We start from the raw sequence: 25,110 nt of genomic DNA on the forward strand, positions 1-25,110 counted from the left end.
GCTGGTTAGCTCGTGGTTTGTAGCCCTTAAAACTGATTATCACTGCAGAAGTACTTGACCTGCTTCACTGCCATGCTAGAAACGGGTCACCTACGCGTGGTACTCGTGGCTTGAGAAGGAAACATGTTCTGTTAGGGAAATGATACCGAGACTGGACGCGCGAGGCTTTCCTGGATCAAGCAGCCTTCACCCAGCTAGTGCAGAGAGATTGTGTGCAGTTGCCTAGCTGACCTCGTGAGACAGGTGAAATACATTTTGCTAACCTACCTCTGTGGCTACTTCTGACGACTTTTCCTCATCAGATGCGGATAGTTTGAAATTCTTACCGAACGAGGTGGCGTAGCAATATATACACTGGCCTCTTACTGGGGACCAGTGACGTTCTAATTCCCAGGTGACCATCCTAATTTAGGTTTTCCTCGGTTGCGTGGAAAGATTTTAGGCGAATGCCGTAATGGCTCCTTCGGTTAGCCCGTGGGCGACTACTAAAATCCTTCGTCAGTTTCATTAATGCTCTGTTTCCGACGACCCCGTTCTCGACAGGACGTAAAATTATACATTTCTTTCCTCCTTTCGAATATCTTTTAGATCGATGCGTAAACGGTTTGAGTGACTGTTAGTTAGTCTTTGAACCTTTAATTTAGTTGTGTACTTGCGCTTCGTGATGATGCCAATTGTACCACTAGTATGCAATCTCTAATAACTTCCTTAACAACTTGGCCAACGAATGAATATTATGCGTGCTTCTTGACAATTTACTCTGAGCACTGCAAGGCATATTACACGAAAGATTCATGTTGTTTTTCACTTCAGACAACAAAGAATTCGTCAAAATCGAGATATAAAAAAATTTTGGCGATTTTTCGCGTTCACAACTTGTAATACCTTGAAGATCTACAAACTGTAGTTTAAAATATGATAATGACAATAATGAAAATATTTAATAACACTGTGATAATTTTGTACAATAATCTAACTCGTTCGAAGGCGCTAGGTGACGAAAATACGTTCAAAATATCCTCTTTATCTCTCCGCTGATTCAAAATTTCGTAGTATACAAACTGGAAGATTGTAGCACGAGTGTTTATGTTTATTAAAACATTTAAAATATAAAGAATTCCATGGTAGTAGCTAATTATTACTACGTCTGTTCCAGTCTTAAACACGAGTAGAAAGATGTGTCGATAATTAACATCTATGAAAGTTAAGAAATCTGTAAAAAGACGATGGAGATGCACACATACTGGGAGATAATGTGTCTTTTAACTTCAATATTCGAAGAACCTCGATATTATATAGAATACTTAAAGATTCCGTTCAGCAGCTCCTAGAGTGCTTAAGGGGTGGCGGTTGGAATCCATTTCGGAAACATACAGTTTCCGCACTATAGGGACGAACGTTTTAAGCAATATCTTCCACTCTCCCGCGTCTGCTGAGTGAACGGGCGGTATAATTTACTGTGACTGCAGCAATTATTTCATCTGTAATGAAGTAACCACTGTGGAATGAATGCCCGATGTTAAACGCTATTGTAAGAATGTATTCGGATGCGTAGTGGATGCACGGACACCCGTATACAATGAGACATGTTAATACAGTAGGTTTGCCATGTAACTTTATTGGCTTTTGGGCCGTGCCCACATAACCATCTCAACAGTGGAATGTCAGTTATGACGATACGAGCGTGAGGACAACACCCAGTCCCCGAGCGGAGAAAAATTCCGACCCGGCAGGGAATCGAAACCGGGCCCCCAGCATTCAGCCGCGCTGACCGCATGTAACTTAGGAGATATCATTGCTACCACGTTACTTGTTTGGTTACATACGTAGTAATCTCCAGACCGACAGTACATTACTATCGCTCTTCCAGGCGTGAGAGTGGAGAACATTACCCAGATTTTTTCCTGTAGCACGGAAGGGGCTCGTTCTCAGACAGAAGTTCCTGTTCAAATTATTATTTAGCTACCTAGCACCCACTAGACGCCCGAGGTGTTTGTAGGGCTTTTTAAGAAACACCTTGTACAAAATAAAATTTAATCCTTGTACTTCTTTCGCATTTCTTGGGTCTAACATTTTCTATTGATCAGAGTAAGATTAGTGGAACCTAAGGCCTCTCCTCTCCTTAGAAATGGCGTATACCTGTCATTGAAATCAGAAGTACTGCATCGAGGAGGTAGTTGGCAGTGTCAGAGCGCGCTATCTGAGGTTACAGCGGCACATTTGTCATGCCAAGCCGTTCACGGACGGGGACGAAGGACGCACGCATTCTTCAGAGAGCGACCACCAGGGGGCAAGCTGCAGCAGTTCGCGCCTGTGGAAGCAAACTGGGTACGCTGAGCTACCTAACGGAGCCATCTACCGTACGTGCAGAACTTTCCAGAAGGCCAGGCGAGACGTCGACCTCCACGTCAAAATGGCAGCCACCACTTTCACAAGTGGCTGGCGCATTCTACGTGCGTTCCCGCGTCTTCATGCAATATGCAAGGCACGTTGCGTACTCGTCTCCTCTCCCCATCCCTAAATGCTTCTCACGCAGTACTGCTCCCACGCCCACGCACTCTGACGATTATCTCGTTGTCGCTGGGAAGTCTCAAATTTTCTCCGGTAAACGAGTATCCGTTGCTCTGACCTACTGGTTACGCAATCCGCAATATGTTGCCAAACGGAGAACGTAGTGTGCAAGAAATCATAGCAGACTTCGTTGGAGCTCCTTTCCTTATTGCAACTCGAAATAATAAGACAAATATCGTGTCGTGCCAAAGCATGAATACAATTTTGGATCGTGTAAACTCATGGTGCCCAGTAAGTAACAGCTGTTACTTGAACAAGGCCATGGATGTTTCCTGCTTATACCTACGTGCATGTATGCCTGTTTCGATAGTCGCCGCCCAGTGCATGCTGGAGAGTTGTTCTTCCCTTCTGAGAGAATGAAATATGTCTACCTGGTTGTGCAAACGACCTAATCTCTGTTATTTTATTCTCATAATACGAGGGCGTACTGAAAAGTAATGACTCCTAATTTTTTATGTTAAAACTCCCAAAGCACGGACACCCAGTTTATTGATACCGCCATTGCAGAATGTTTGACTTTGTTCACGGAGCCACAACCTCACCTCTGCTTGAACCGCTACATCACTGTTAGAGAGAAGTCGTCGAAGGTGTTCTTTAAGTCTTCGAAACGGACGGAAATCGGACAGGGCCAAGTCGGGACTGTATGGAGCATGATCGATGAAAGAGAACCCAAGGCGTCGGATTGTTGCAGACGTCGCCGCAATCGTGTGCGGTCTGGAAATGTCATGCTGAAGGAGAGGGAGCTCCACGTGTTGACGAATTTTTCGAATTCTCACTTTGAGTTTTTTGACGACCTCTCATACAACGATATACACTACTGGCCATTAAAATTGCCACACCACGAAGATGACGCGAAATTTAACCTATAGGAAGAAGATGCTGTGATATGCAAATGATTAGCTTTTCAGAGCATTCACACAAGGTTGGCGCCGGTGGCGACACCTACAACGTGCAGACATGAGGACAGTTTCCAACCGATATCTCATGCACAAACAGCAGTTGACCGGCGTTGCCCGGTGAAACGTTGTTGTGATGTCTCGTGTAAGGAGCAGAAATGAGTACCATCACGTTTCCGACTTTGATAAAGGTCGGATTGTAGCCGATCGCGATTGCGGTTTATCGTATCGTGACATTGCTGCTCGGGTTGGTCGAGATCCAATGACTGTTAGCAGAATATGGAATCGGTGGGTTCAGGAGGGTAATACGGAACGCCGTGCTGGATCCCAACGGCCTCGTATCACTAGGAGTCGAGATGACAGGCATCTTATCCGCATGGCTGTAACGGATCCTGCAGCCACGTCTCGATCCCTGAGTCAACAGATGGGGACGTTTGCAAGACAACAACCACCTGCACGAACAGTTCGACGACGTTTGCAGCAGCATGGACTATCAGCTCGGAGACCATGCCTGCGGTTACCCTTGACGCTGCATCACAGACAGGAGCGCCTGCGATGGTGTACTCAACGACGAACCTGGGTGCACGAATGGCAAAACGTCATTTTTTTCGGATGAATCCAGGTTCTGTTTACAGCATCATGATGGTCGCATCCGTGTTTGGCGACATCGCGGTGAACGCACATTGGAAGCGTGTATTCGTCATTGCCATACTGGCGTATCACCCGGCGTGATGGTATGGGGTGCCATTGGTTACACGTCTCGATCACCTTTTGTTCGGATTGACGGCGCTTTGAACGTTACATTTCAGATGTGTTACGACCCGTGGCCCTACCCTTGATTCGATCCCTGCGATACCCTACATTTCAGCAGGATATTGCACGACCGCATGTTGCAAGTCCTGTACGGGCCTTTCTGGATACAGAAAATGTTCGACTGCAGCCCAGGCCAGCACGTACTCCAGATCTCACACCAATTGAAAACGTCTGGTCAATGGTGGCCGAGCAACTGGCTCGTCACAATAAGTCAGTTACTACTTTTGATGAACTGTGGTATCGTGTTGAAGCTGCATGGGCAGCTGTACCTGTACACGCCATCCAAGCTCTGTTTGACTCAGTGCCCAGGAGTATCAAGGCCGTTATTACGGCCAGAAGTGGTTATTCTGGGTACTGATTTCTCAGGATCTAAGCACCCAAATCGCGTGAAAATGTAATCACATGTCAGTTCTAGTATAATATATTTGTCGAATGAATACCCGTTTATCACCTGCATTTCTTCTTGGTGTTGCAATTTTAATGGCCAGCAGTGTAGTTACGTTAAACATCGCCACGTTACGCACTTTAATTCGGAGGCCTCTAGCGGCAGAGAACCGTAATTTGCGTTTGCGAAATGGGAAAGTCGATCGAGTAATATGCATGACATGTAACACCTCAGCCTATATTAAGAACATAATTTAAAAAAATTCGGAGGCATTAATCTTCAGTACGCCCTTGTACACAACTGATGCGACAAGGCTGTTCCACACGCAATTTCGAAAAATGGATCTTTAACCCTAGATTACTAAACCCTCGCAAAATTTACGCTTGCTGTAAGTACAAAACATGACAATCTGTACTTAATTTGGTATGTAACGTGCGATTGGAAGCATAATATTTGTAGTTAGATAATGGGTAACCTACAAATTATGTTCTCCTTGGAATAAATTTGCAGTAGTAAAATTTACGATGATTTAGCAGCAGTGTAATATTTTCCCCCATTTAGTGTCCCAGGATTAAATTTACTCAACATGGCATGACTGCAACAACGTTAACTTCCTTCCGAAGGTTTCGATTAAGAGTTCCCTGTCAACCACTGTTACACTTTAGTATGAGTTACACTAACCTCATACTTTCCTAGTGGGACTTTTCTGATTTCCTCGGAAGCATGTAGTTAGTCCTATTTGTACAGTTCACTAGGCTAGAAGAGCAGATGACACCAGCTACAGTATCAAGACATACAGTCAGGAATATGCACCCAGAAGGGGAATATTTTACCATTCCTGCACCTGATTTCGTACATAGGCTCTCTTTATAACAACAAGTTCCCAGTGGCTGTGGAAAAGCTAGAAAGCCTGTTCAAACAGTTATCATAAGAAAAAATTATATTGCTTAGATAGGCTATGCAAGTACTTCATCATGACGTATGGTCGTATAGAATGGATTTATGGATGAGCATGTCCGAACTGTTTAATAGATCCAATCAACCCCAATAGAGTAAGGAGGAGTACAAATCGGAAAACTCACCGCAGTGAAAAATACTGCATATTGCATGAAAAATGGTTCAAATGGCTCTGAGCACTATGGGACTTAACATCTGTGGTCATCAGTCCCCTAGAACTTAGAACTACTTAAACCTAACTAACCTAAGGACATCACACACATCCATGCCCGAGGCAGGATTCGAACCTGCGGCCGTAGCAGTCGCGCGGTTCCGGACTGAGCGCCTAGAACCGCTAGACCACCGCGGCCGGCCATATTGCATGAAGTTCGAGAAGAAACTGAACAACTGAATTTCGATGTATTGTGTCTCCAAGGACCGTATAGTACAGTTCCCTAGTATGCCAACGGCTGCTCAGATACTCACTCATTGACAACGCTCTACGTCACCAATACTGGTTTTAATAACTCATTAAATTGGCTAAGTACTACAGCGCGGTTATTGTTGTTGTTGTCGTTGTTGTCGCCAGTCTTAAGATTGATTTGGTGCAGGCCTCCACACTGTTTTATTAGGAATTTGTAGTATGTGGGGAATTTAACGGGAAGGGAGACTAACATCCTGCGTTACATGTATCGTCAATTCAGTGATGAGACGGACGAGATTTCAGTGACACTAAAGGATATTAATCAACTGGAACGCACTAAACGCTTTATACATGTCATCGAGAGGAACGTGGAATCTGTGTTGTGGTTTGGCTAACTGACAGATGGCTGTGGAAGGCAACTATATCAAACAGTCGTGAAACTCAGTCTAGAGATAATGAATACACCTCAAAATCGGCCCCCGACTAGGGCAGAGTAGGAGTAATTTCAGACATAAACGTCAATCTAGTAAATACGGCTGGCAACATCGAAAACATATATTGGGATAGTTACAGAAACCTGGGGAGAGTTAGTTGCCTGCTAATGGAAACACTGCTTCCCGAAGATGCAGAAGAATGTGAAACAGAAGATGCCAGATTACGAATAATGTTATGGAAAGGCTATTTAAATAATAGGCATGTATATCCTTTCACAGAACAAGAAACTGAACCAAAAATTATGATTCTAAAAAGGTAAAGTCTCCAGTACAGGATGAATTTCCTACAGAAGTAAAACAAGCCTTAGCTGATCAAATGAGCATTTATTCGTATATACTGTATGACGAGAGCAGCATCTTGGAAGAACGCTGAAGTGATGGTTGTCACTAAATAACAGGACAAAGGTCTGATGATACCAAAGTCTTGTAGACCCATTTTTCTGTCGGTGGTTTTGGCTAATATATTCGAGGAAATAATATATGAAACATTGATAGACTATAGACCACGCACGATATTAGCATTCACCAGTAAGAATTTAGGAGAGGCACGTCAGAAGAAGAATAAATAAATAATTGAGTCTAGCTTCCGACAGACGCCCAGTCTATGTACACTATGTACGCGATGACAGATATTTCGGGACTTCTTTCTTTTATTTTTTAGAGGAAGCAACTCCGCTTCAGCAACACTTTTGTAAACTCTATTTATTAGTAACTTGGTAAAAATTTCTTAAAATTGTAGTTGTTTGGTGGATTTCCTTCCTCTACAAAATTAAATGCGCAGCTGTTAGTCCACTGCATTAATCCACTACGCGGAAATGCATCAAGCCTTCTTTCCTTCTCGCTGATGGCCTCGCCGTTTAGAGGCCTACAACTCTAATCACGTCACTCCATATGACTTTTCGCTGTAGCAGTTGGAGAATCTAGAAACGCTATACAACTTCCTAAGAGACTAATGATGCGGAATATAAACATCTCTAGTGCGTCCAGGACAAGAAACAATGAAAGTCAACACGAAAGACTGTCCGTATGGGGCAATGTGCGGTCCAGAGTTTTTGGAATTCCGTAATACGGAAGATAAGTGATAGCACTAACGTTACTGAACTGATGACAATGGCAGACGACATGTTCTTCGTGAGGATCACAAGAGAGAAACAGGAAAGTAAGTGTAATTTCGCAGTCCATTAATTTGAAGGATGGCGTTAAAGTGTTAAAATGTTACCAAGGAAAACTGCATGCTTTCTGTTAAAAGCGAAGTTATCGAGTAATCCTAACAGTAATGGCGGTGATAAACTCTAAAAAGATGACGGGTAAAATTATAAATATCTTAAATAGACCAGATCGGCTTCCCTGAAAACAATTAGGATGTATCACCGTCCTAGAGCAGTGTCAGTTTTTGGATATGGTGCGAGCTAGCCTATATACATCCTAAGACAAGAGAAAAAGACGGGCAACGGAGGAAGTATCCGAATGGGGCGGAAATCGGTAGATGTGATGTACATATATAGACAAACAAACGATTACAACTTCAGAAAAATTAGATGATAATTTATTCAAGAGAAAGGGCTTCACAAATTAAGCAAGCCAATCACGCGTTGGTCCACCTCCAGCCTTTATGCAAGCAATTACTTGGCTTGGCATTAATTGAAAGAGTTGTTGGATGCCCTCCTGAGGGATATCGTGCCACATTCTGTCCAACTGGTGCGTTCGACCGTGAAAATTCCGAGATGATAGGAGTGCCCTTCCCTTAATGCCCCGAACGTTCTCAATCGGTGTGAGACCTAGCGATCTAGCTGCCCAAGGGCAGGTTTAGGAAGTACGAAAACAAGCGTTAGACTCTCGCCGTGTATTGGCAGGTATTATCTTGCTGCAACATAAGCCCAGGATGGCTTGCCATGTAGGGCAACAAAACGGGGCGTGGAATATCGTCGACGTACTGCCGTGCTGTTGGGGTGCCGAGGATAACAGCCGAAGGGACCCTGCTTTGAAATGAAATGGCACACCAGACTATCACTCACGGATGTCTGGCCGTATGATGGCAGACAGTCAGGTTGGTACCCTACCACTGCCCAGGGTGTCTCCAGGGACGTCTCCGCTGGTCGTCGGGACTCGGTTCGAAGCCGGACTCACCAATGAAGACAATTCTACTACAGTCAATAAGATTCCCGGCCGAAGAAGTGTCTGGAGATACTGAAGTGAGCGATGTGGCTCAATGGTTTAAACATTGGCCTTACAGCTTCGAGAACCGAATTTCAATTCTCCATCCAGTCCTCCATCTTTACGTTTTCCGTGATTCTATTAATCACGACTGGTGGGCAGATATTTTGAAAGGTCACGTTAGATTTCTTTCCCCATTATTCACGATCAGACTTTGTGTTCCGTCTCTGATGGGACGCTAAACCATAATCTTCCTTCTTCCTTAAAACACCGCTGTTTCAGCTCCATTTCCCTCCAAATATTTTGAAGGAGATTGGAATTTCACTATGCCCTCAGACTTCGGCATCATACTGCGTACGATTTCAGAAGTTTAGATTTATCAGTAAAACAATTCGAGTATTATCTGCATAGCAAAATTTTCGCCCCGTTAAGTACTAAAACTATCTAAGAGCTTGGTTTAGATATATTGAGTCATCTATGAGCATAGTGAGGTAGTGGTAACTTATGTGGTCATGCCTGTATGTCCTTATTCACAATACGCGTTAAATCGATAATAAGCGGATCGCTGATGACCGTGTCTAAATCTCGCTTACCGTGTATTATTATCAGAAACATGTCCAGCTGCAAAGAATTCTGCCTTTCGCTCGTTATGAGTGAAACTTCATGGCCAGGCGTTATTTTTGAAGCCAGCTCACGGTTCGATCACGATTTAATGTATGACAACAAATGAAAACTGCTCGTTGCATGTTTAGCGGTCCATGGCAACACCTGTACGATCGACGAAGGTTACTTTCCTCTCCATTAAGCTCGTAGCCACAGTCTTAGAGGTGGTGAGTACGTAATTTCTGACTTCGTGTCCCCCACTATAATTACAGCAGATCTCCATAAAATTGCCTACACCGGAGTGATTAACAGAACGGGATAAACAACTGGAGGTTCAAGTTTCATGATACGAAGGCTAGCCACTATTTTTTCTGCTTCAGAAACAGATTTAGTTTTACTTTGGTTTGACGCGATTGAACAAAACTTCATCAGTTGTCTGGAGGTACTTCAGTGACTTTAAACGAGGCTGGTTATTGCTGTAATAGTAAACCTCTGTACCATGTCGTCGATATAATTCATACCCGTCACCGAAAGAGCACACTGGAAATCACATAGGCATCGGATATACAGATTACGAGTACCACACATGGCCAACTGACCCTAGAACTGCTGGACGTTTGTTACCGTTAACCGCACGTAACGAGTGCAAACAACAGAGCTGGCAAAACACATTTTTCAGGAGGCGTTTAAAACCGTAGTAAAGACAGTAACTAAATAAAAGAAACAGAACGAAGTATGTGTTTTTAGTCCAAATGGGTTAGCCAGAATATCGCTCAATCGTAACTGCTTTGTGTATGGCGATCTGTAGCCAAAGGAAATTCATGTAACGTTGGATGACGATTATAAGAAGTTTAATACATTTGCAAATGCTAAGAAATGAAAACATCGCTACAGAGGGGTAAGATACGTTACTGGACACGCCTGAATACGTGTGAAATAGCTGACGTAATAAGCATACCAGAAGGAAAATTTCGATTCGTTTTATGCAATGATTGTGAACGCTTTGTGCGAACTAGATGGCACATTTATTAAACTCTTACCGAAGGCAAACGTGAAAATTAATTGCTCAGTAAGGTTTGGCCGATTGGAAAAAAATCTTGTACACTAACTTGTCACTGTGGGTGGTGTTGATCGGCTAATTCATATCAGTAACGAAACAGCTATCGAAGCATTGAATGGAAGTTGGTGGCGTAGCACTAAAAAAGGCGGACCGGTTTCGTCTACCGGAAAGGTAAAGGGCCTTTTTTGTATTCTGCAGGCCTTCCAAAACTGCACTTGAGGACTGGAATCTACTCACTCGAAAAACATTAGACAAAGTGTAAAAGAAGGCTACGTCGAAAAAGAAGCGTGTTTTTTATCTTCCTGTTTGTCGTCGTATATTATAACAAGAAAAATAGAACAATAATGGACTGAACTTTGGAGAACAGTTCTTCGAAACTAACTGCCAGCTTCCGATCTAAATCACTACTGGTATGCATCGTAAAGGTGCATTACATAAATACCATCGCTAGTCACTTCCTCTGCTGCTGGCCTAGTTTGAAATTTTGAAGCTTATGAGAACTTTTTTCAAAAATATTCTAAATCAGTAACCTGCTGTGTTGAAATCAGCTACTTAAGCCTGTGAAGTGATACATATTTACCGTATTTAGCACGTGTAATTCAAAGAAAAGCTACTTATTTGCGTTCTTAGGTTTTCGGAAGTTATTGGTTTCTCGAAAGTCGCATTGTCTTCGGCATTTTAGTAATTCCTGTCCCGCAGAAATAAACACATTGGATACCAGGTCGCTGAGAATATTAAAGAGAGTATATAATTGTTTGAGTTAAAACTTCCGAGCCGAGGGCGTTGTCGATATATAACACAATTCACTGATCTTTCACCTCCAAGTGTAGGGAACTGCAAAATATAAACTTCCACATTTATTAAAATATTTCTGGCGATTTAACTGTGGTCGGATGAATTTCTTGCCGAAATTCAAAGTTTCGTCCGCGTTTTCGGAGGACATATTCAAGCGGGATTGTAGCTTTCTCGAAAGTCCGGTGGCTCACTGGTGGATTGCAGACCTTCGAAAAAGCTAAAAGCCCCCTTGAAGATGTCCTCCGCAGACGCGGTAGGAACTTTGGGGTTTCAACATCGGCCTTGAGAGCCTATGTTGTGTGGGAGTATACAATTATTTTGAAGTCGTTTCGGTAAAATAATACAGGAATTGAACAATATCTCTGGAAGTTTTTGGAAGAAGTGTACTGATACTTTAGGGGAAATTGAGTTACAAATTTAGCCTTTTCGACTTCGACAGTAGTTTTAATAATGGTGCTGATGATTTGCTATAGACCTGACACACAAGGACAACGCATTACAATCATTTGAAGCTATTCTCAAGTATCAGCAGGATGTAGGACCGAAAGCCTACCACAGGATAGAGGCGTGTTAGCCGCTGTACTCGTTCGGGGTATGCCACACGTTTCTTCCTGTTTGGCTTCACTAATCGGCTGTAATCTGAGTGCCTGTTTCAGCATCTGTCGGGCGAGGTGGCGCCGTAGTAATGCCTACTTTCATTCGGTAGGACCAGGGTTCAAATCCCGTCCAGCCGCTCAGCTTTAGTCTCCGTCGGTTTCCCTTAATCGTGTAAGGCTAATGCCGTGAAAGAACACGCCAAATTTAACTTCTCTACCTTCCCCCTTTTGGAGTTTGTGCTCCGTCTCTAATGACCTCATCGTCGGGGGAACATTAAAACTCTATTCATATGTCCGTCATTGTTCCTGCTCTGTTCTTAAACAACCATTATCACGGTTTCTTTGCATATGTAATTCTTAACTGTCACGGTCTCTTCTGTCTCAGCGAGAAGAGGCGCGGAGGTAAAAGCACGGGATTCGTATTCGGAAGGAGCGGCGTACAAGTCCCAGTCCAGCCATCCACATTTATGTTTTCGGTGACTTACTCAAGCCACGCAAGGCAAATGCCGGGGTCGTTGCTTCGAAAAGGCTACAGTTGATCTCTTGCTACAGCCTTGTCCAGTCCGAGCCTTCGAACAGGACGCACCGACCTAGTAGTTGACGAGAGTTTACGCCTTAAACTTCCTACCTTTTTTTGCTTCTACATGTTTTCTTTTTCATCAGACTCCGTAGATGTTGTCTATATTTTGTGTTTTTCTTAGCTAAAATGCCTTTTCATGTTCACTATTTGCACTTCTCTAAGATAATTCTAGGATGTCCACGGATTTCTCGGTTTTAGCGGAACAGAAACACAACAAGGAAACATTTCTTTATACCTTTCTTCACACAGCACTTTTCTATTTTCCGTAAATTATGTGTTTTATTCGAGTTTAAATTGGTATAAGGAAAATCAGCTTTGTAGCTCTAGGTTTCGGGAGCTACAGTAGATTATTACTGTATTCCACGGAAGTCTGGTGTTCCGGTGGAAGAGGATAAGGGCTCCACGAAACATTATTAATAACATGCGTTTTTTCCACATTTTGACGGCGCTAATTACTTTTTAAAATTTTATTATAATATCTGCGTTATTAGTTATGATTTAAAATTGAAGTAATCACTGAATAAAACAAATATGTCTCATTTTTAAAAAATTATATTAACCTTCAAACTAAACAAGGCGTCCCGTCAAAGCATCTGCATCCTCAAAGTGGTCCGTCAGAGGAAAAGTTTGGCAATCCCCGTTTACATGCACTGGAATGAAATTTGGACGTAAAGTGAATTTAGTCATATAGAGGTCAGCACCAGTTGACTCAAAGATTGCCGGCCGCTGTGGCCGAGCGGTTCTATACGCTTCAGTCCGAAACCGCGCTGATGCTACGGTCGCAGGTTCGAATCATGCCTCGGGCGTGGTTGTGTGTGATGTCCTTAGGGTAGTTAGGTTTAACTAGTTCTAAGCCTAGGGGACCGATGACCTCAGTAGTTAAGTCCCATAGTGCTCAGAGCCATTTGAAACATTTTGGTTCAAATATCAAAACCGGAAAACATTTTAAATGTGTGTGTCCAGACGTATATCGACGACATCCATAACACCGCAAAAGTGAAATGATTTTACGATATCTCGGTAAGATTTCTGCTATGCTTCCACTGCCGGCCGGTGTGGCCGTGCGGTTCTAAGCGCGTCAGTTTGGAACCGCGTGACCGCTACGGTCGCAGGTTCGAATCCTGCCTCGTGCATGGATGTGTGTGATGTCCTTAGGTTAGTTAGGTTTAAGTAGTTCTAAGTTCTAGGGGACTGATGACCTCAGTAGTTAAGTCCCATAGTGCTCAGAGCCATTTGAACCATTTTTTTTTTATGCTTCCACTGCGCTGACAAATACCGAAAACTATTCAGTTACTTTCGACGGTATTTGCTCCGGTACCTTTTACTACGTTGCCATATTTGAAGAACAACTGCAAGCAATGAAGAATTGAAATTATTAACCTAAGAGTATGCTGTAGATTGAACAGTTAGAGAGAGAGAAAAGCGTGATTACAGTCCAGTGCGAATTTTGAATGGGGTCGCCATTCCCACTCAGATATCTCAACACGAAGGCGACGCATAGACTCGTATTCGAATGATGGTCCGCCACAAACTTCTGACGTAATGTTTACACGATGTCCATTGAAATGTTTTGTGGTCTTGTGTTGCGCCAGTTTATTTGGTCTTAATTAGCAATCTACTCAAATGGTTCAAATGGCTCTGAGCACTATGGGACTTAACATCTATGGTCATCAGTCCCCTAGAACTTAGAACTACTTAAACCTAACTAACCTAAGGACAGCACACAACACCCAGCCATCACGAGGCAGAGAAAATCCCTGACCCCGCCGGGAATCGAACCCGGGAACCCGGGCGTGGGAAGCGAGAACGCTACCGCACGACCACGAGATGCGGGCAGCAATCTACTCATTCAGTAGAATTATTAAGGTGGAGTCATGAACGAAAACAGGTTTTCTTTCTCTTTAGTTGCTTGATTGTATAGGGCAGCACGTTTGCGACCGAGCGGGACACACGAAAAATCACATTCATTAGTCTGCCGCTGTTACGGAGGCTCGCCGTACGCCGCCAAGCCCTGTTGTTTATATAACACTCCTGCAGATGCTTGTTTTGCGCAACAGATGAAAGTGAGTACGTCCTCCTCTGAAGTGGAAGTAAAAGTCCTCCTCTGAAGTGGAAGTAAAAAAGCGGTTGCAGTGAGTTGTTAAGTCTTCCCAGCTGCTAAAGAAGCGTTTGGTGGTTGGAGGCGACAAGGAAGGAGCTACTTCCATTTTCTTCCCAGACTCTCGGTTATCCTTGATGTATAAAACGGCTGCAGAAACTCGAAGGGAGAGGAATGAGAGAAAGAGACGCTAGCGCTATTCGCGGTGTTGCCAGCTGTATTGTAAGAAGGTCACCGTAGCTCCGACTCCAAATCCATCTGACTTTGGTTCTGCTAGACCTGTTTCCGACAAATACCTCTCGATGAGCGGAGGGGAAGAGACGACATTGAGAAAGTTACGCATTTTAAGACAGGTTCAGTGGGTTATGCTGGCTGCGAATATTGCCCTGGGGAGTAATAAGTACGTTCTGACCCGGCAAGTATATTGCTTGCGTTTGTCATTATACCACCTTCGGATCTTACCTGCAATAGTGCGTGGCTGCAGAAGACAACCTGGGATTTTTAGATCTTCTTTAATAGCCGCTGTTATTCGTCTCACCCAGGCCGGTTTAGGCAAACGTTTTCTATACTCAGTGAGTTTTAACATGTTTTCCGTCTCTTAAATATTATCTGTTGTGGTTTTTACCGAGTGATTAAAAAAGTGGTTCAAATGGCTCTGAGCACTATGCGACTTAACTTCTGAGGTCATCAGTCGCATAGAACTTAGAACTAATTAAATCTAACTAACCTGAGGACATCACACACATCCATGTCCGAGGCAGGATTCGAACCTGCGACCGTAGCGGTCACTCGGCTCGAGACTGCAGCGCCTAGAACCGCACGGCTACTCCGGCCGGCTTACTGACTGATACCGAGCAATCAAAATGTCATACAACACACATAATATTTTCGTTAGAACATGCTGTTCTTCTGAATGTGCTGGTCGATATAAACACCGTGTTTTAGTGGCATCCACAGCAGTGCTGCTAGCAGAAAGAATCAGCAGTAAGTGCAACTAATCATCGAAAACCCGAAGAACCAAATCAGATTAGCTAGAATTTCTGTAGTTATGTCATAGCACGAGAACTTTCTATCCTATAATTAGCTAGAAACATAATACCCAATTTTGTGTCAAAAAATTATTTTTTACTTAAATGCGAACTACACGACTTAGTTACCATGTGGGATGAAATCCCAATGCACAAACTACTGGATATCACATGCTACCTCTTCGAATTACTCTGTGGCACTCGAATTCTCCGACATGTCTGACGTTTTCTAGGCTGTAATCCATTAACATATTTCATCAAGATTTTTGTAGCTAATAACAAGGCGACACTAAGACAAAACGTTGGCCTTGTACTTTTCTCTATTTAAAATGTTAATCAGCTCCATATAGACAGCAAAGTGAACAAATGTAATGTGTAAGCACGATATAATTTTCACCCTGAAGAAGAAGAAAGTCCATTTTATATTGTGTTCTTTCGACCTTCGTCCTTGCACTTAATTTATCACGGAGTTCTACATCGATCCACGTTAGAAATGGTTTTGCTCTTAAACGGGCTTTTTTTCACTTTTAGGATAGAAGAAGCTATGAGTTTCCATTGTCATGTAGAAACCGGAAAGAGCTGATTTAAACGTAGCTATACGCTTTTCAGGTACGCTGTTGCTCGTTAAATGTGAACCAGAGGTCTGTGCAAATTAGCGTATAATCGTTTCCCATCCAGCGCAGCGAAGCCCTAAGTGAACTAACAAGCGTATCGAGATAGAGTAGGAGGTCAGACAAGGTTTGTTTCGGTTTTCCTGTTCTCCAGATACGATATGGTTATTTATCGCTTTCCTTCTGGATCGCAAGGTCAAGTACAGTCAAAAATCAACAAATAGGACAATATTTAATTCAGAACCGAAGAAGCAGTTAACATAAAGAAGTTTGAGACGCAACTAACGTGGCCGTTTTTATTTAGTTTTATGTCTTTAAAATTGCAAAGGCTCACATTAAGTTTACATGTTTGCTGAATAAGAGGCCAGACAGAGACGAGTCGCCGTCAACACACATTGTAAACGAAAATGAAATTGTGGCTTGGGAGTGAAAAGAAATATCGCTACGTGGTGTAAGCTGGTAAAGGCAGATAGAGAACTATACAGATGAAACCCAGTCTCACGAAACTCTCCCGAAAATGGACTGAAAAAGAAGACCTAACCACATGCCGATAAGAGAGGCTAGAAACGTAGAAGTTGCGATGATGCAAGTTCGTGTCAACAAGGAAATCAAGGTCTGGCACACAGTTTTAATCCACCAGGAAGTTTGAAATCAGCGAACACTCTCCTGCAGAGTGAAAATTCTTTCTAGAAACCATCTCTAGTCTGTAGCTAAACCATATCTCAGTAGTATCCTTTCTCCAGTAATTCTAGTCCAGGAACTGGAAGATAGGAGATGAGGTATTGGTGGAACTAAAGCTACGAGGCCGGAGCGTGAGTTGGGCTCGGAAAGTTCAATCGCTGCAACACTTGTCTGCGAAAAGTGAAGGTTCCAAGTTCGAGTTCCGATCCGGCACAAATTTTTGATCCTCAAGGAAGTTTCTAGGAATTTGGAGGTATAAAAAGTTACTGCGTCTGTCCAGTATCTGAGTGCCACACTTATTTATGTAACGGTCTTGATTTCAGGGTATAAATAAAGCACCGTGTCTTGAGAGGATCGGTTGTAGATGGGCCATGTCGTTAACATTTTAGACTGTGGCCGCATTGAGTGCAAAAAACGTATTACAAAATCTGATAACCCTCGCTCTTTTCTTAGCCCGGTACTTTCAGTTTTACATTAGGTTTGTCGCACACTTTAGTGTTGCTGTTCTCTGCGTTGCCCCCACCGCTGCTTTGGCTGTATTTTTATGAATGAATGTTTTGTATCCATAAGTACTAACTTCCTCTCAAATGACATTCGATGACAGAATATCGAGTGAAACATATAGGGTGACAATTATTGAATTATATGAAATAAAATCGTCATAACTTCTGAACGTTTGCGGTAGGACGTTCAAACTGCACGGTTGGCCACGGGGCATGATGAGAATTAGTATGCGCAAAAATGCGACGAAGCACACTTTCACTTGGATGGGTTCGTTAATAAGCAAAATTGGTGCATTTGGGAGACAGAGAATCCGCATTTCACAATCGAAAAGTCTCTTCACCCTCAACGGGTGACTGCGTGGTGTCCAAAATCCAGTCACGGAATAGTCGGTGCGATGTTCCTTGATGGCACGGTGACTACCGAACTCTACGTGAAGGTTTTGGAAAATGATTTCATCCCCATTATCAAACTGACCCCGATTTCGACAAGATGTGGTTCATGCAAGATGGAGCTGGACCCCATCGGAGCAAGAGAGTGCTTGATGTCGTGGAGGGCACTTTTTGGACCGCGTTCTGGCTCTGGATTACCCAGAGGCCGCAAAACCATTGCTGAGCAGAAAACAGCCATTCAGCAGCGTCGATGTTCCGACACTTCAGCTGGTCATGCAGAATTTCGCTATTCGTCTGTGCCACATCTTCGCCAATGATGGCAGACATATCGAACCTGTCATAACCCAAATCCGAATATCTATAGGGACGTTTACATGTTGAATAAAGTGTGCGCACGCCGTAGTTTGTAAATAATTTACGTTTTTTTTTCATATAGTTCAATAACTGTAATTCTGTGTAAGCATGTGCAATACTTCTGAGAAAATGTTTGAAGGCTTTAGCAAAGCTCACGGTTGTTAAGACATATTAGCAAAACAGTGAAACAGATCCATATAAAGAGTGATGAGAAAAAATGTTTGAAGGCTTTAGCAAAGCTCACGGTTGTTAAGACATATTAGCAAAACAGTGAAACAGATCCATATAAAGAGTGATGAGAAACAGACTGAAAAGCTTGTAAGGATGTTACAGGGTAGGTCGTGCTGAGAAATAATTATTAAGAAAAAGTTCGATACGATGCGCCGTTTTCGAGTTAATTAGCTTTGAAGTTAGCCAATAAGACCGTTTCGCGCCCAAATAAAATTCAAGCGGCCCACCAGACACGGTGTCGCCAAACATATTCTTAGGTTTGTTTCCTAAAACCGAACAAGACAGCAATAAAACTTGGACGGTGGTAATGATCCAATCCAAGCCGAAGGGTGAGCAGTCTCATGCGTTATCAATTAAGCTATGACAACTGACACTAACTGTCTCTATCGGGCCGCTTCAGTTAGTGCGCGGAATGGCCTGATTGGCTAAATACAGAAATTTTATTATTGGTTGGTTGGAATCAACACAGCCAATGTAAAGAGTGTAGGTAAGTGAAAAGACCAAATATTGTTTAACTAAGTCGCCAATCAGTCATTGGGAACAACTCATAATCGTCAGATATCTGCGACCAACCATACGGACCAACTTGAGCCGAAACGACAGCGTAACTGTAACTTGACATCCACTGGAAAGATACTTAAGAGTAATTCACTTTTGGACACCGCCGTTTACAAAACTCTCCTCCGAGAAATTTTGATTATTATTTGGCAAGCTGGAACATATACTAAGTTGGTTTGAGGAAGAAAATCGAAATACACCAGAAAAGGAAGGAAGAATGAAGATTATGTTGTAATGTCCCACAAGGTGGCCTTTTGAGTATAGACGTATTTGTAGACCTCATAGCTGTGCTCCCTCTAATATACTTTACAAATAATGTTATCGAGCTGTCTATCTGGAGAATATTCCTGGGGTATGAATTTCTTGAAGAGAGTTTTGTGGAGTGTGTGGAAAAAGATGAAATATCCAGAGAACACATTAAATCACCAACTACACTGATTCACCCGCATACCCGCTTTGCAAACGTAAGAAATCTCCCTACCAAAATGCCGCAGTTTGTACTACATGACCGATAATGGGTTTATATCTTGTGGATCTGTTTGCTGAAACTTGCAGCAGCAGGTTATATTGGATTCCGGCAATTGTTTTTGTTGTTTGAAGCGCTGCTATTGACCAGACACAGTGGTTCTCAAAACTTTACTGTATACAATGACACATGATTAAGAAGAAATTTCTATTTTTCTAATGAGCTTAACAATAAAAATAAATTTCGCCCGAACAGGCCATGAAGGCCCAACGGTACCGAGCAGGCTCCGTGTCATCCTCAGTCCTCAGGCATCACTGGATGCTGATATGGAGGGGCATGTAGTCAGCACACCGCTCTCCCGGCCCTATGTTAGTGAACGAGACCAGAGCAGCTACCTCACTATCAAGTATCTCCTCAGTTTGCCTCACAAGGGTTGAGTGCACCCCGCTTGCCAACAGCGCTCGGCAGACCGGATGATCACCCACCCAAGTGCTATCCCAGCCCGACAGTCCTTAACTTCGGTGATCTGACGGGAACCGGCGATACCGCTGCGGCAAGACCGTTGACCATCGATCTTAACACTGGGTGTCTAAAATGCAAGTTTTTGTTGTTTGCAGGAGGCAGCGAGGCGCAGAAATCGCGTGACCAGGAAGACCCGTGCAAAGTGAAGTCGCGCGTCGTGGGCGACGTAACGTACTGCGACCGCTACTGGGAGTGCGTCAACGGCCAGCCGGAACTCTACGACTGCCCCAACGGGCTGGTGTTCGCGGGCAAGCACCGTGGCGTCACCGAGGGCTGCGACTACCCCTGGCGTTCCAACTACTGTGACGGCAAGCAGCTAGCCAGTAAGTACCCAGCAGTCTTAGTGGTCTACCCCAACCCTACATGACCCCTCCCGTTGATCCTTTGGCGAAATAAAATGGTCAAGGACTTGCCTTGCCCGTGAAGTCTCAAACTTTGTCAGGTTCATCACTTCCTTAGAACAACTTCTTCCCTTACGTTTACGCAACTCTTCACTAATGCACTATCCAGCAGATTGTTCCATTTCCCGTCGGCTCACAGCGTCCACCAGAAACGATCTTTCCAATCGTACCTCTGTATCTCAATATATAGGTTGTACTTCGTAAACATCTCAAGATATATTCGTCTTTTGGATCTGCAGCTCTTGTCTTTTTTCCGTGTTTGCAGTTAAATTACTGGATATAAGTCCGCCTTTTATGCAAAAACACTGTTTTTCTTGTTATTCAGATTTGTTTTGGCACCTCTGTGCTATCCTCAGTGAGTTTTGTTTATTGGAAACGTGATACATAAAGTACATTAACATGTGTGTGGAGTGCCCTCAGAACGCAAAAGAAGAAAGATCAGTCACAACAAAACATGACAAACTATCCGTGCAGGACACCATACAGATGGTGCTGCAAAACCATATAATGTAAAATAACGTTTTCAAAAAACAAAACCCACTCAGGACAGCACAGAGGTAGCGAAACAGTGTTTCTGCATAAAAAGCGGACCTGTATTCAATAATCTTAAGATATCGAAAGATGGTTTTCGGCAAAATGCTGAGCCTTCTTCTGAATGTCAATGCTCTTAAATTCTGCACCGAGATATTAAAAAAACTTCATTTTGTTTAACGAAGCTGTGTTCTTTAATAACAGAAATGAAGAGTTACTGAAAAGAATATGCAGATATAACTGTCAGTAAAGTTCGATTTGAAATTTGTCTGAAAGGTGCCGGGAAACATGACGTTTACGTTACAAAGTAAATGAAACCGTGCTCTATCGACAGTCGCGGCCAAAGCCGTTTAACGAAAATCCTTTCTATAAGAGATCTACAATACATTTAAATAGTCTTCTAACAAGGCACAGTTGCTTCAGAATCTACATCTATACTCCGAAAGGCACATTATGTTGTGTGGCGGAGGGTATGACCATCATTCCCCGCTTTCCTGTTCCTTCGGGTAAGCCTCTGCATGAGATCTAATTCCTCTGATTTTCCCATCAACTTCACGTGGGTGAAAATAATACGTTGCCTTGTTTTCGGAACATACGCTATCTCTTGGAATAAAAGGTGATGGGCGTTGACCACGCAATAAAACACTCGCCCCAATGAGTACTAAAACTTGTTGAGAACCGTGTTCCGATTTTTGAGCTATTTTTGAAACGTTATGGCCGTCTGCGTAACGTGCCATACTGCCCATACATTTGGGCCAACACCGAAACAGATGATCCAATGGTTAGTACTCTCGACTCGTATTCGTAGAGACCGGGATGTCACAACCACCATAAAAAAGTCAGACTGTCCGAAATTAGATCTTCTTAAATCAATTCAGAAGAAAAACCAACGATAATACAGAGATTCTGATAAATCCCATCGTGCACAAGAGAAGCGTTACGCATTGTATTAACGCTTTATTTTACGTACCATGAGCGCTGACACGTGCTCAAATGATATAGAAACAAACAGACCAATGATGCCATTATAAGGTAATCCTGCTGGCTAAGAACTTCCCCCGTATAATGACTTTCGCTTTCTCATCTGTAACTCTAAATGTGTTTATCCGCTTTACATAGTTTTCGTAAGTTCGCTCTGTGGATAAATCGTCTCGACCTTAAGGACTAAGCTGTTTACGTCAGCGCCCCTAAGTGAGTGATTTCAAACAGAGATGGAAAAGTTTTGATACACGTTAAACGATAACGTTTAAGATCTAAATGACCTTATAAGTATAACAAGACGTATAGTATTTCTAACTACTGAATCAGAATAACAGCCACGCTTTCCGTCTGAAAACTTATTACATTACTGTTAAGGGAAAAACTTTTAGGTAGTTCATTGTAGTCTAGATCAAGAAAGGAAGGTCGTGCAAATCAAACGCTTCTCAAGTCTGCTTCAAGAGACGAAGAAGAGGCAGAAATGCAGTAATAATATTAGTAACGAACCAAATTAATAAAATTTATTCTTTATGACTTTAAGATTTTGTGTCTTTGCCTTTCAGTAGAGAGAGACTTCTAGCTCATGTATCTTAGAGCTGTATTTTTTTATTTATTTCAAGAACTGTGCATTTTTGAGGAATATGAATGAATAAGATTAAGACTGCAGAAAGAGATGTTTTCGAGACCAAGACAGATTAGTATAGAACTCGTGGATAGGGCGAAGCTGCTCGCTGGTAGAAACATCGAGATTATTTTCTGGAGAAGCGGGCTACAGATATCGGTTCGGTCATTCATACACTGGTTCTCCGCAGTTTCTCTAAATCATTTCAGATGAACGCCAGGGTGGTTGAACCGGCGAGGCATTGCACTCAAGGTCCTTAAAAAATCGGAAATTTGTGGTAAGATCGTATGGGACCAAACTGCTGAGGTCATCGGTCCCTAAGCTTACACACTACTTAATCTAACTTAAACTAACTTACGCTAAGGACAACACACACACCCATGCCCGAGAGAGGACTCGAAACTCCGACGTGGGGAGCCGCAAAAAGCGTGATAGGACGGTCCTTAAATCGGTTCCTGCAGTGACTATCTCAACGACATCTGCTGCATAATAAAAAAGTATTAACCTTTTGCGGTCGATTCAACCGATCACAGTAGTATTCAGCTCACTACCCAACCGAAGTTGAACGTCTCTGTCGCTCGTGTCTGTAGTAATGTTTTCAATACACTGAGGTTACAAGACTCATGAGATATCTCTTAATATCGTCTCACGCCTCTTTTAACCGGCGTAGTGTACCAACTCGACGTGCATGGTCTCAACAAACGTTGGAAGCCCTCTGCAGAAATACTGAGCCATCCTGCCTCTATAGTCATCCGTAATTGAGATAGCGTTGTCGGCGCATGATGTTGTGCCCGAACTGACCTCTAGACTATGACCCATAAATATTCGATGGGACATATATAGCGCAATCTGGGTGGTCAGATCATTCGCTCAAATTGTACAGGATGTTTTTCAAATCAATCGTGAACAGCTGTGGCCCGGTGAAAATTCTATCTTTGTATGGAAACATGAAGTCCATGAACGGCTGGAAATGATCTCCAGGTAGCCGAAAATAAGCATTTACAGTCAATGATTGGTTTAGTTTGACCAGAGGACCCAGTCCATTCCATGTAAACACAGCCCACACCATTATGTAGCCACCACCAGCTTGCAAAGAGGCTTGTTGACAACTTGGGTCCAAAGCTTCGTTGGATCTGCGCCACACTCAAATCCCACCATTAGCTTTTACCAATTGAAATCGGGACTCTTCTGAGCCGGCCGCGATTTTCCAGAGTCCACCCGATATGGTCACGAGCCCAGGAGAGGCACTGCAGAGCAAAAAATTGTTCAAATGGCTCTGAGCACTATGCGACTTAACTTCTAAGGTCATCAGTCACCTAGAACTTAGAACTAATTAAACCTAACTAACCTAAGGACATCACACACATCCATGCCCGAGGCAGGATTCGAACCTGCGGCCGTAGCGGTCGCTCGGCTCCAGACTGTAGCGCCTAGAACCGCACGGCCACTCCAGGCGGCACTGCAGAGCAAGTCGTGCTGTTAGCAAAGGTACTGGAGTCGGTCGTTTTCAGCCATAGCCCGATAGCGTCAAATATCGTCGCACTGACCTGACGGATACGTTCGTCGTACGTCCCATATTGATTTCTGCGATTATTTCGCGCAGTGTTGTTTGTCTGTGAGCACTGACAACTCTACACAAACGCTGCTGGTCTCGGTCGTAAAGTGAAGGCCGTGGGCTACTGCGTCGTACGTGGTGATAGGTAATGCCTGAAATTTCGTATTCTCGGCACACTCTTGTTACTGCGGATCTCGGAATCTTGGATTCCCTAACGGTTTCTAAAATGCAATGTCCCACGCATCTAGTTCCGACTACCATTCCGCGTTCAAAGTCTATTAATTCCCGTCGTGTGGCCATAATCACTTTGGAAATCTTTTCACATGAATCACCTGAGTACAAACGATAGCTCCGCCAATGCTCTGCCCTTTTTACCTTACGTACGCGATACTACTGCCATCTGTACGTGTGTATATCTCTATCCCATGACTTTCGTTACCTCGCTGTACATAACACGTCCCACTTAAACAGATGCTCTGTAACGTAGATCTCTGGCAGTAGGCAGCTTTTGATGGTCATAAGACTATAACGTTGGTAGTGGGCTGTTTTCACTCTTCTTGTTCATTGGGATTTCGTATACAGTTTCTTGTGCAAACGTTCGCATACTTTCCTTGATCTTCTCCGTAGCAATGTTCCAGGATACATCCAATTCCAAATTTTTAATGATGTTGTCTAATCCTTCATCCTGCGATGTCCATATTAAGAAAGCCTTTTCTTTTTGTTTTCTTTTATATATCTTAAGATTTGTTCATTATGTCTCTCAAGACATGTTATCATATCCGCATTTAAAATTGGCTTTTTGTTCTCTTGATTTATTATAATGAATTTTAACACAAATATCCCACATTTCACACCAAACTTCCAGTTCTTACATATTACTTCACCAGTAGGACTAAAGTCACCAATAACATCTTAAAACACTCGCTAAAAACCGAGACACTACTCTCATTCAATATTCAGTTACCTACGGCCAACTCAGAAATGTCCCAGAGTTTATCATGAAACTCTTTCCAACCTTTAAAATATCACCCTCTGTATAGGTTAATTGTCAGAGCAGTCGAAAACATCCAGAGCCAAAATCTCCCTAAAACCTTACATCAGTTATCAGTAACAATATTGAAAGCAACCTTACTCAAAGAATTCATCAATACCTGCCAACACGCCTACCTATTTACAATGTGACTTTCATCCCAACTAGTCCACAGATGAACAACTTTTTTACATTGCACATTTTATTTTCGATCATTACACAAAGGAAGATTCACCATATTTGT

The 25,110-nt window shown here is 43.0% G+C and overlaps 1 protein-coding gene across 1 annotated transcript in view; it reads left to right on the top strand.

Annotated features, from left to right (window-relative positions):
* Positions 1-25,110, top strand: part of LOC124555002 (protein obstructor-E-like) — an 88,038-nt gene that overhangs the window by 36,748 nt on the left and 26,180 nt on the right. The window contains exon 2 of the mRNA XM_047128745.1: positions 19,845-20,072. Within this exon, the coding sequence (XP_046984701.1) occupies positions 19,845-20,072 (228 nt within the window). The remainder of the gene's footprint in view (positions 1-19,844; positions 20,073-25,110) is intronic.

Source organism: Schistocerca americana, chromosome X, assembly GCF_021461395.2.
Source record: "Schistocerca americana isolate TAMUIC-IGC-003095 chromosome X, iqSchAmer2.1, whole genome shotgun sequence".
NCBI classification, from domain to species: domain Eukaryota; kingdom Metazoa; phylum Arthropoda; class Insecta; order Orthoptera; family Acrididae; genus Schistocerca; species Schistocerca americana.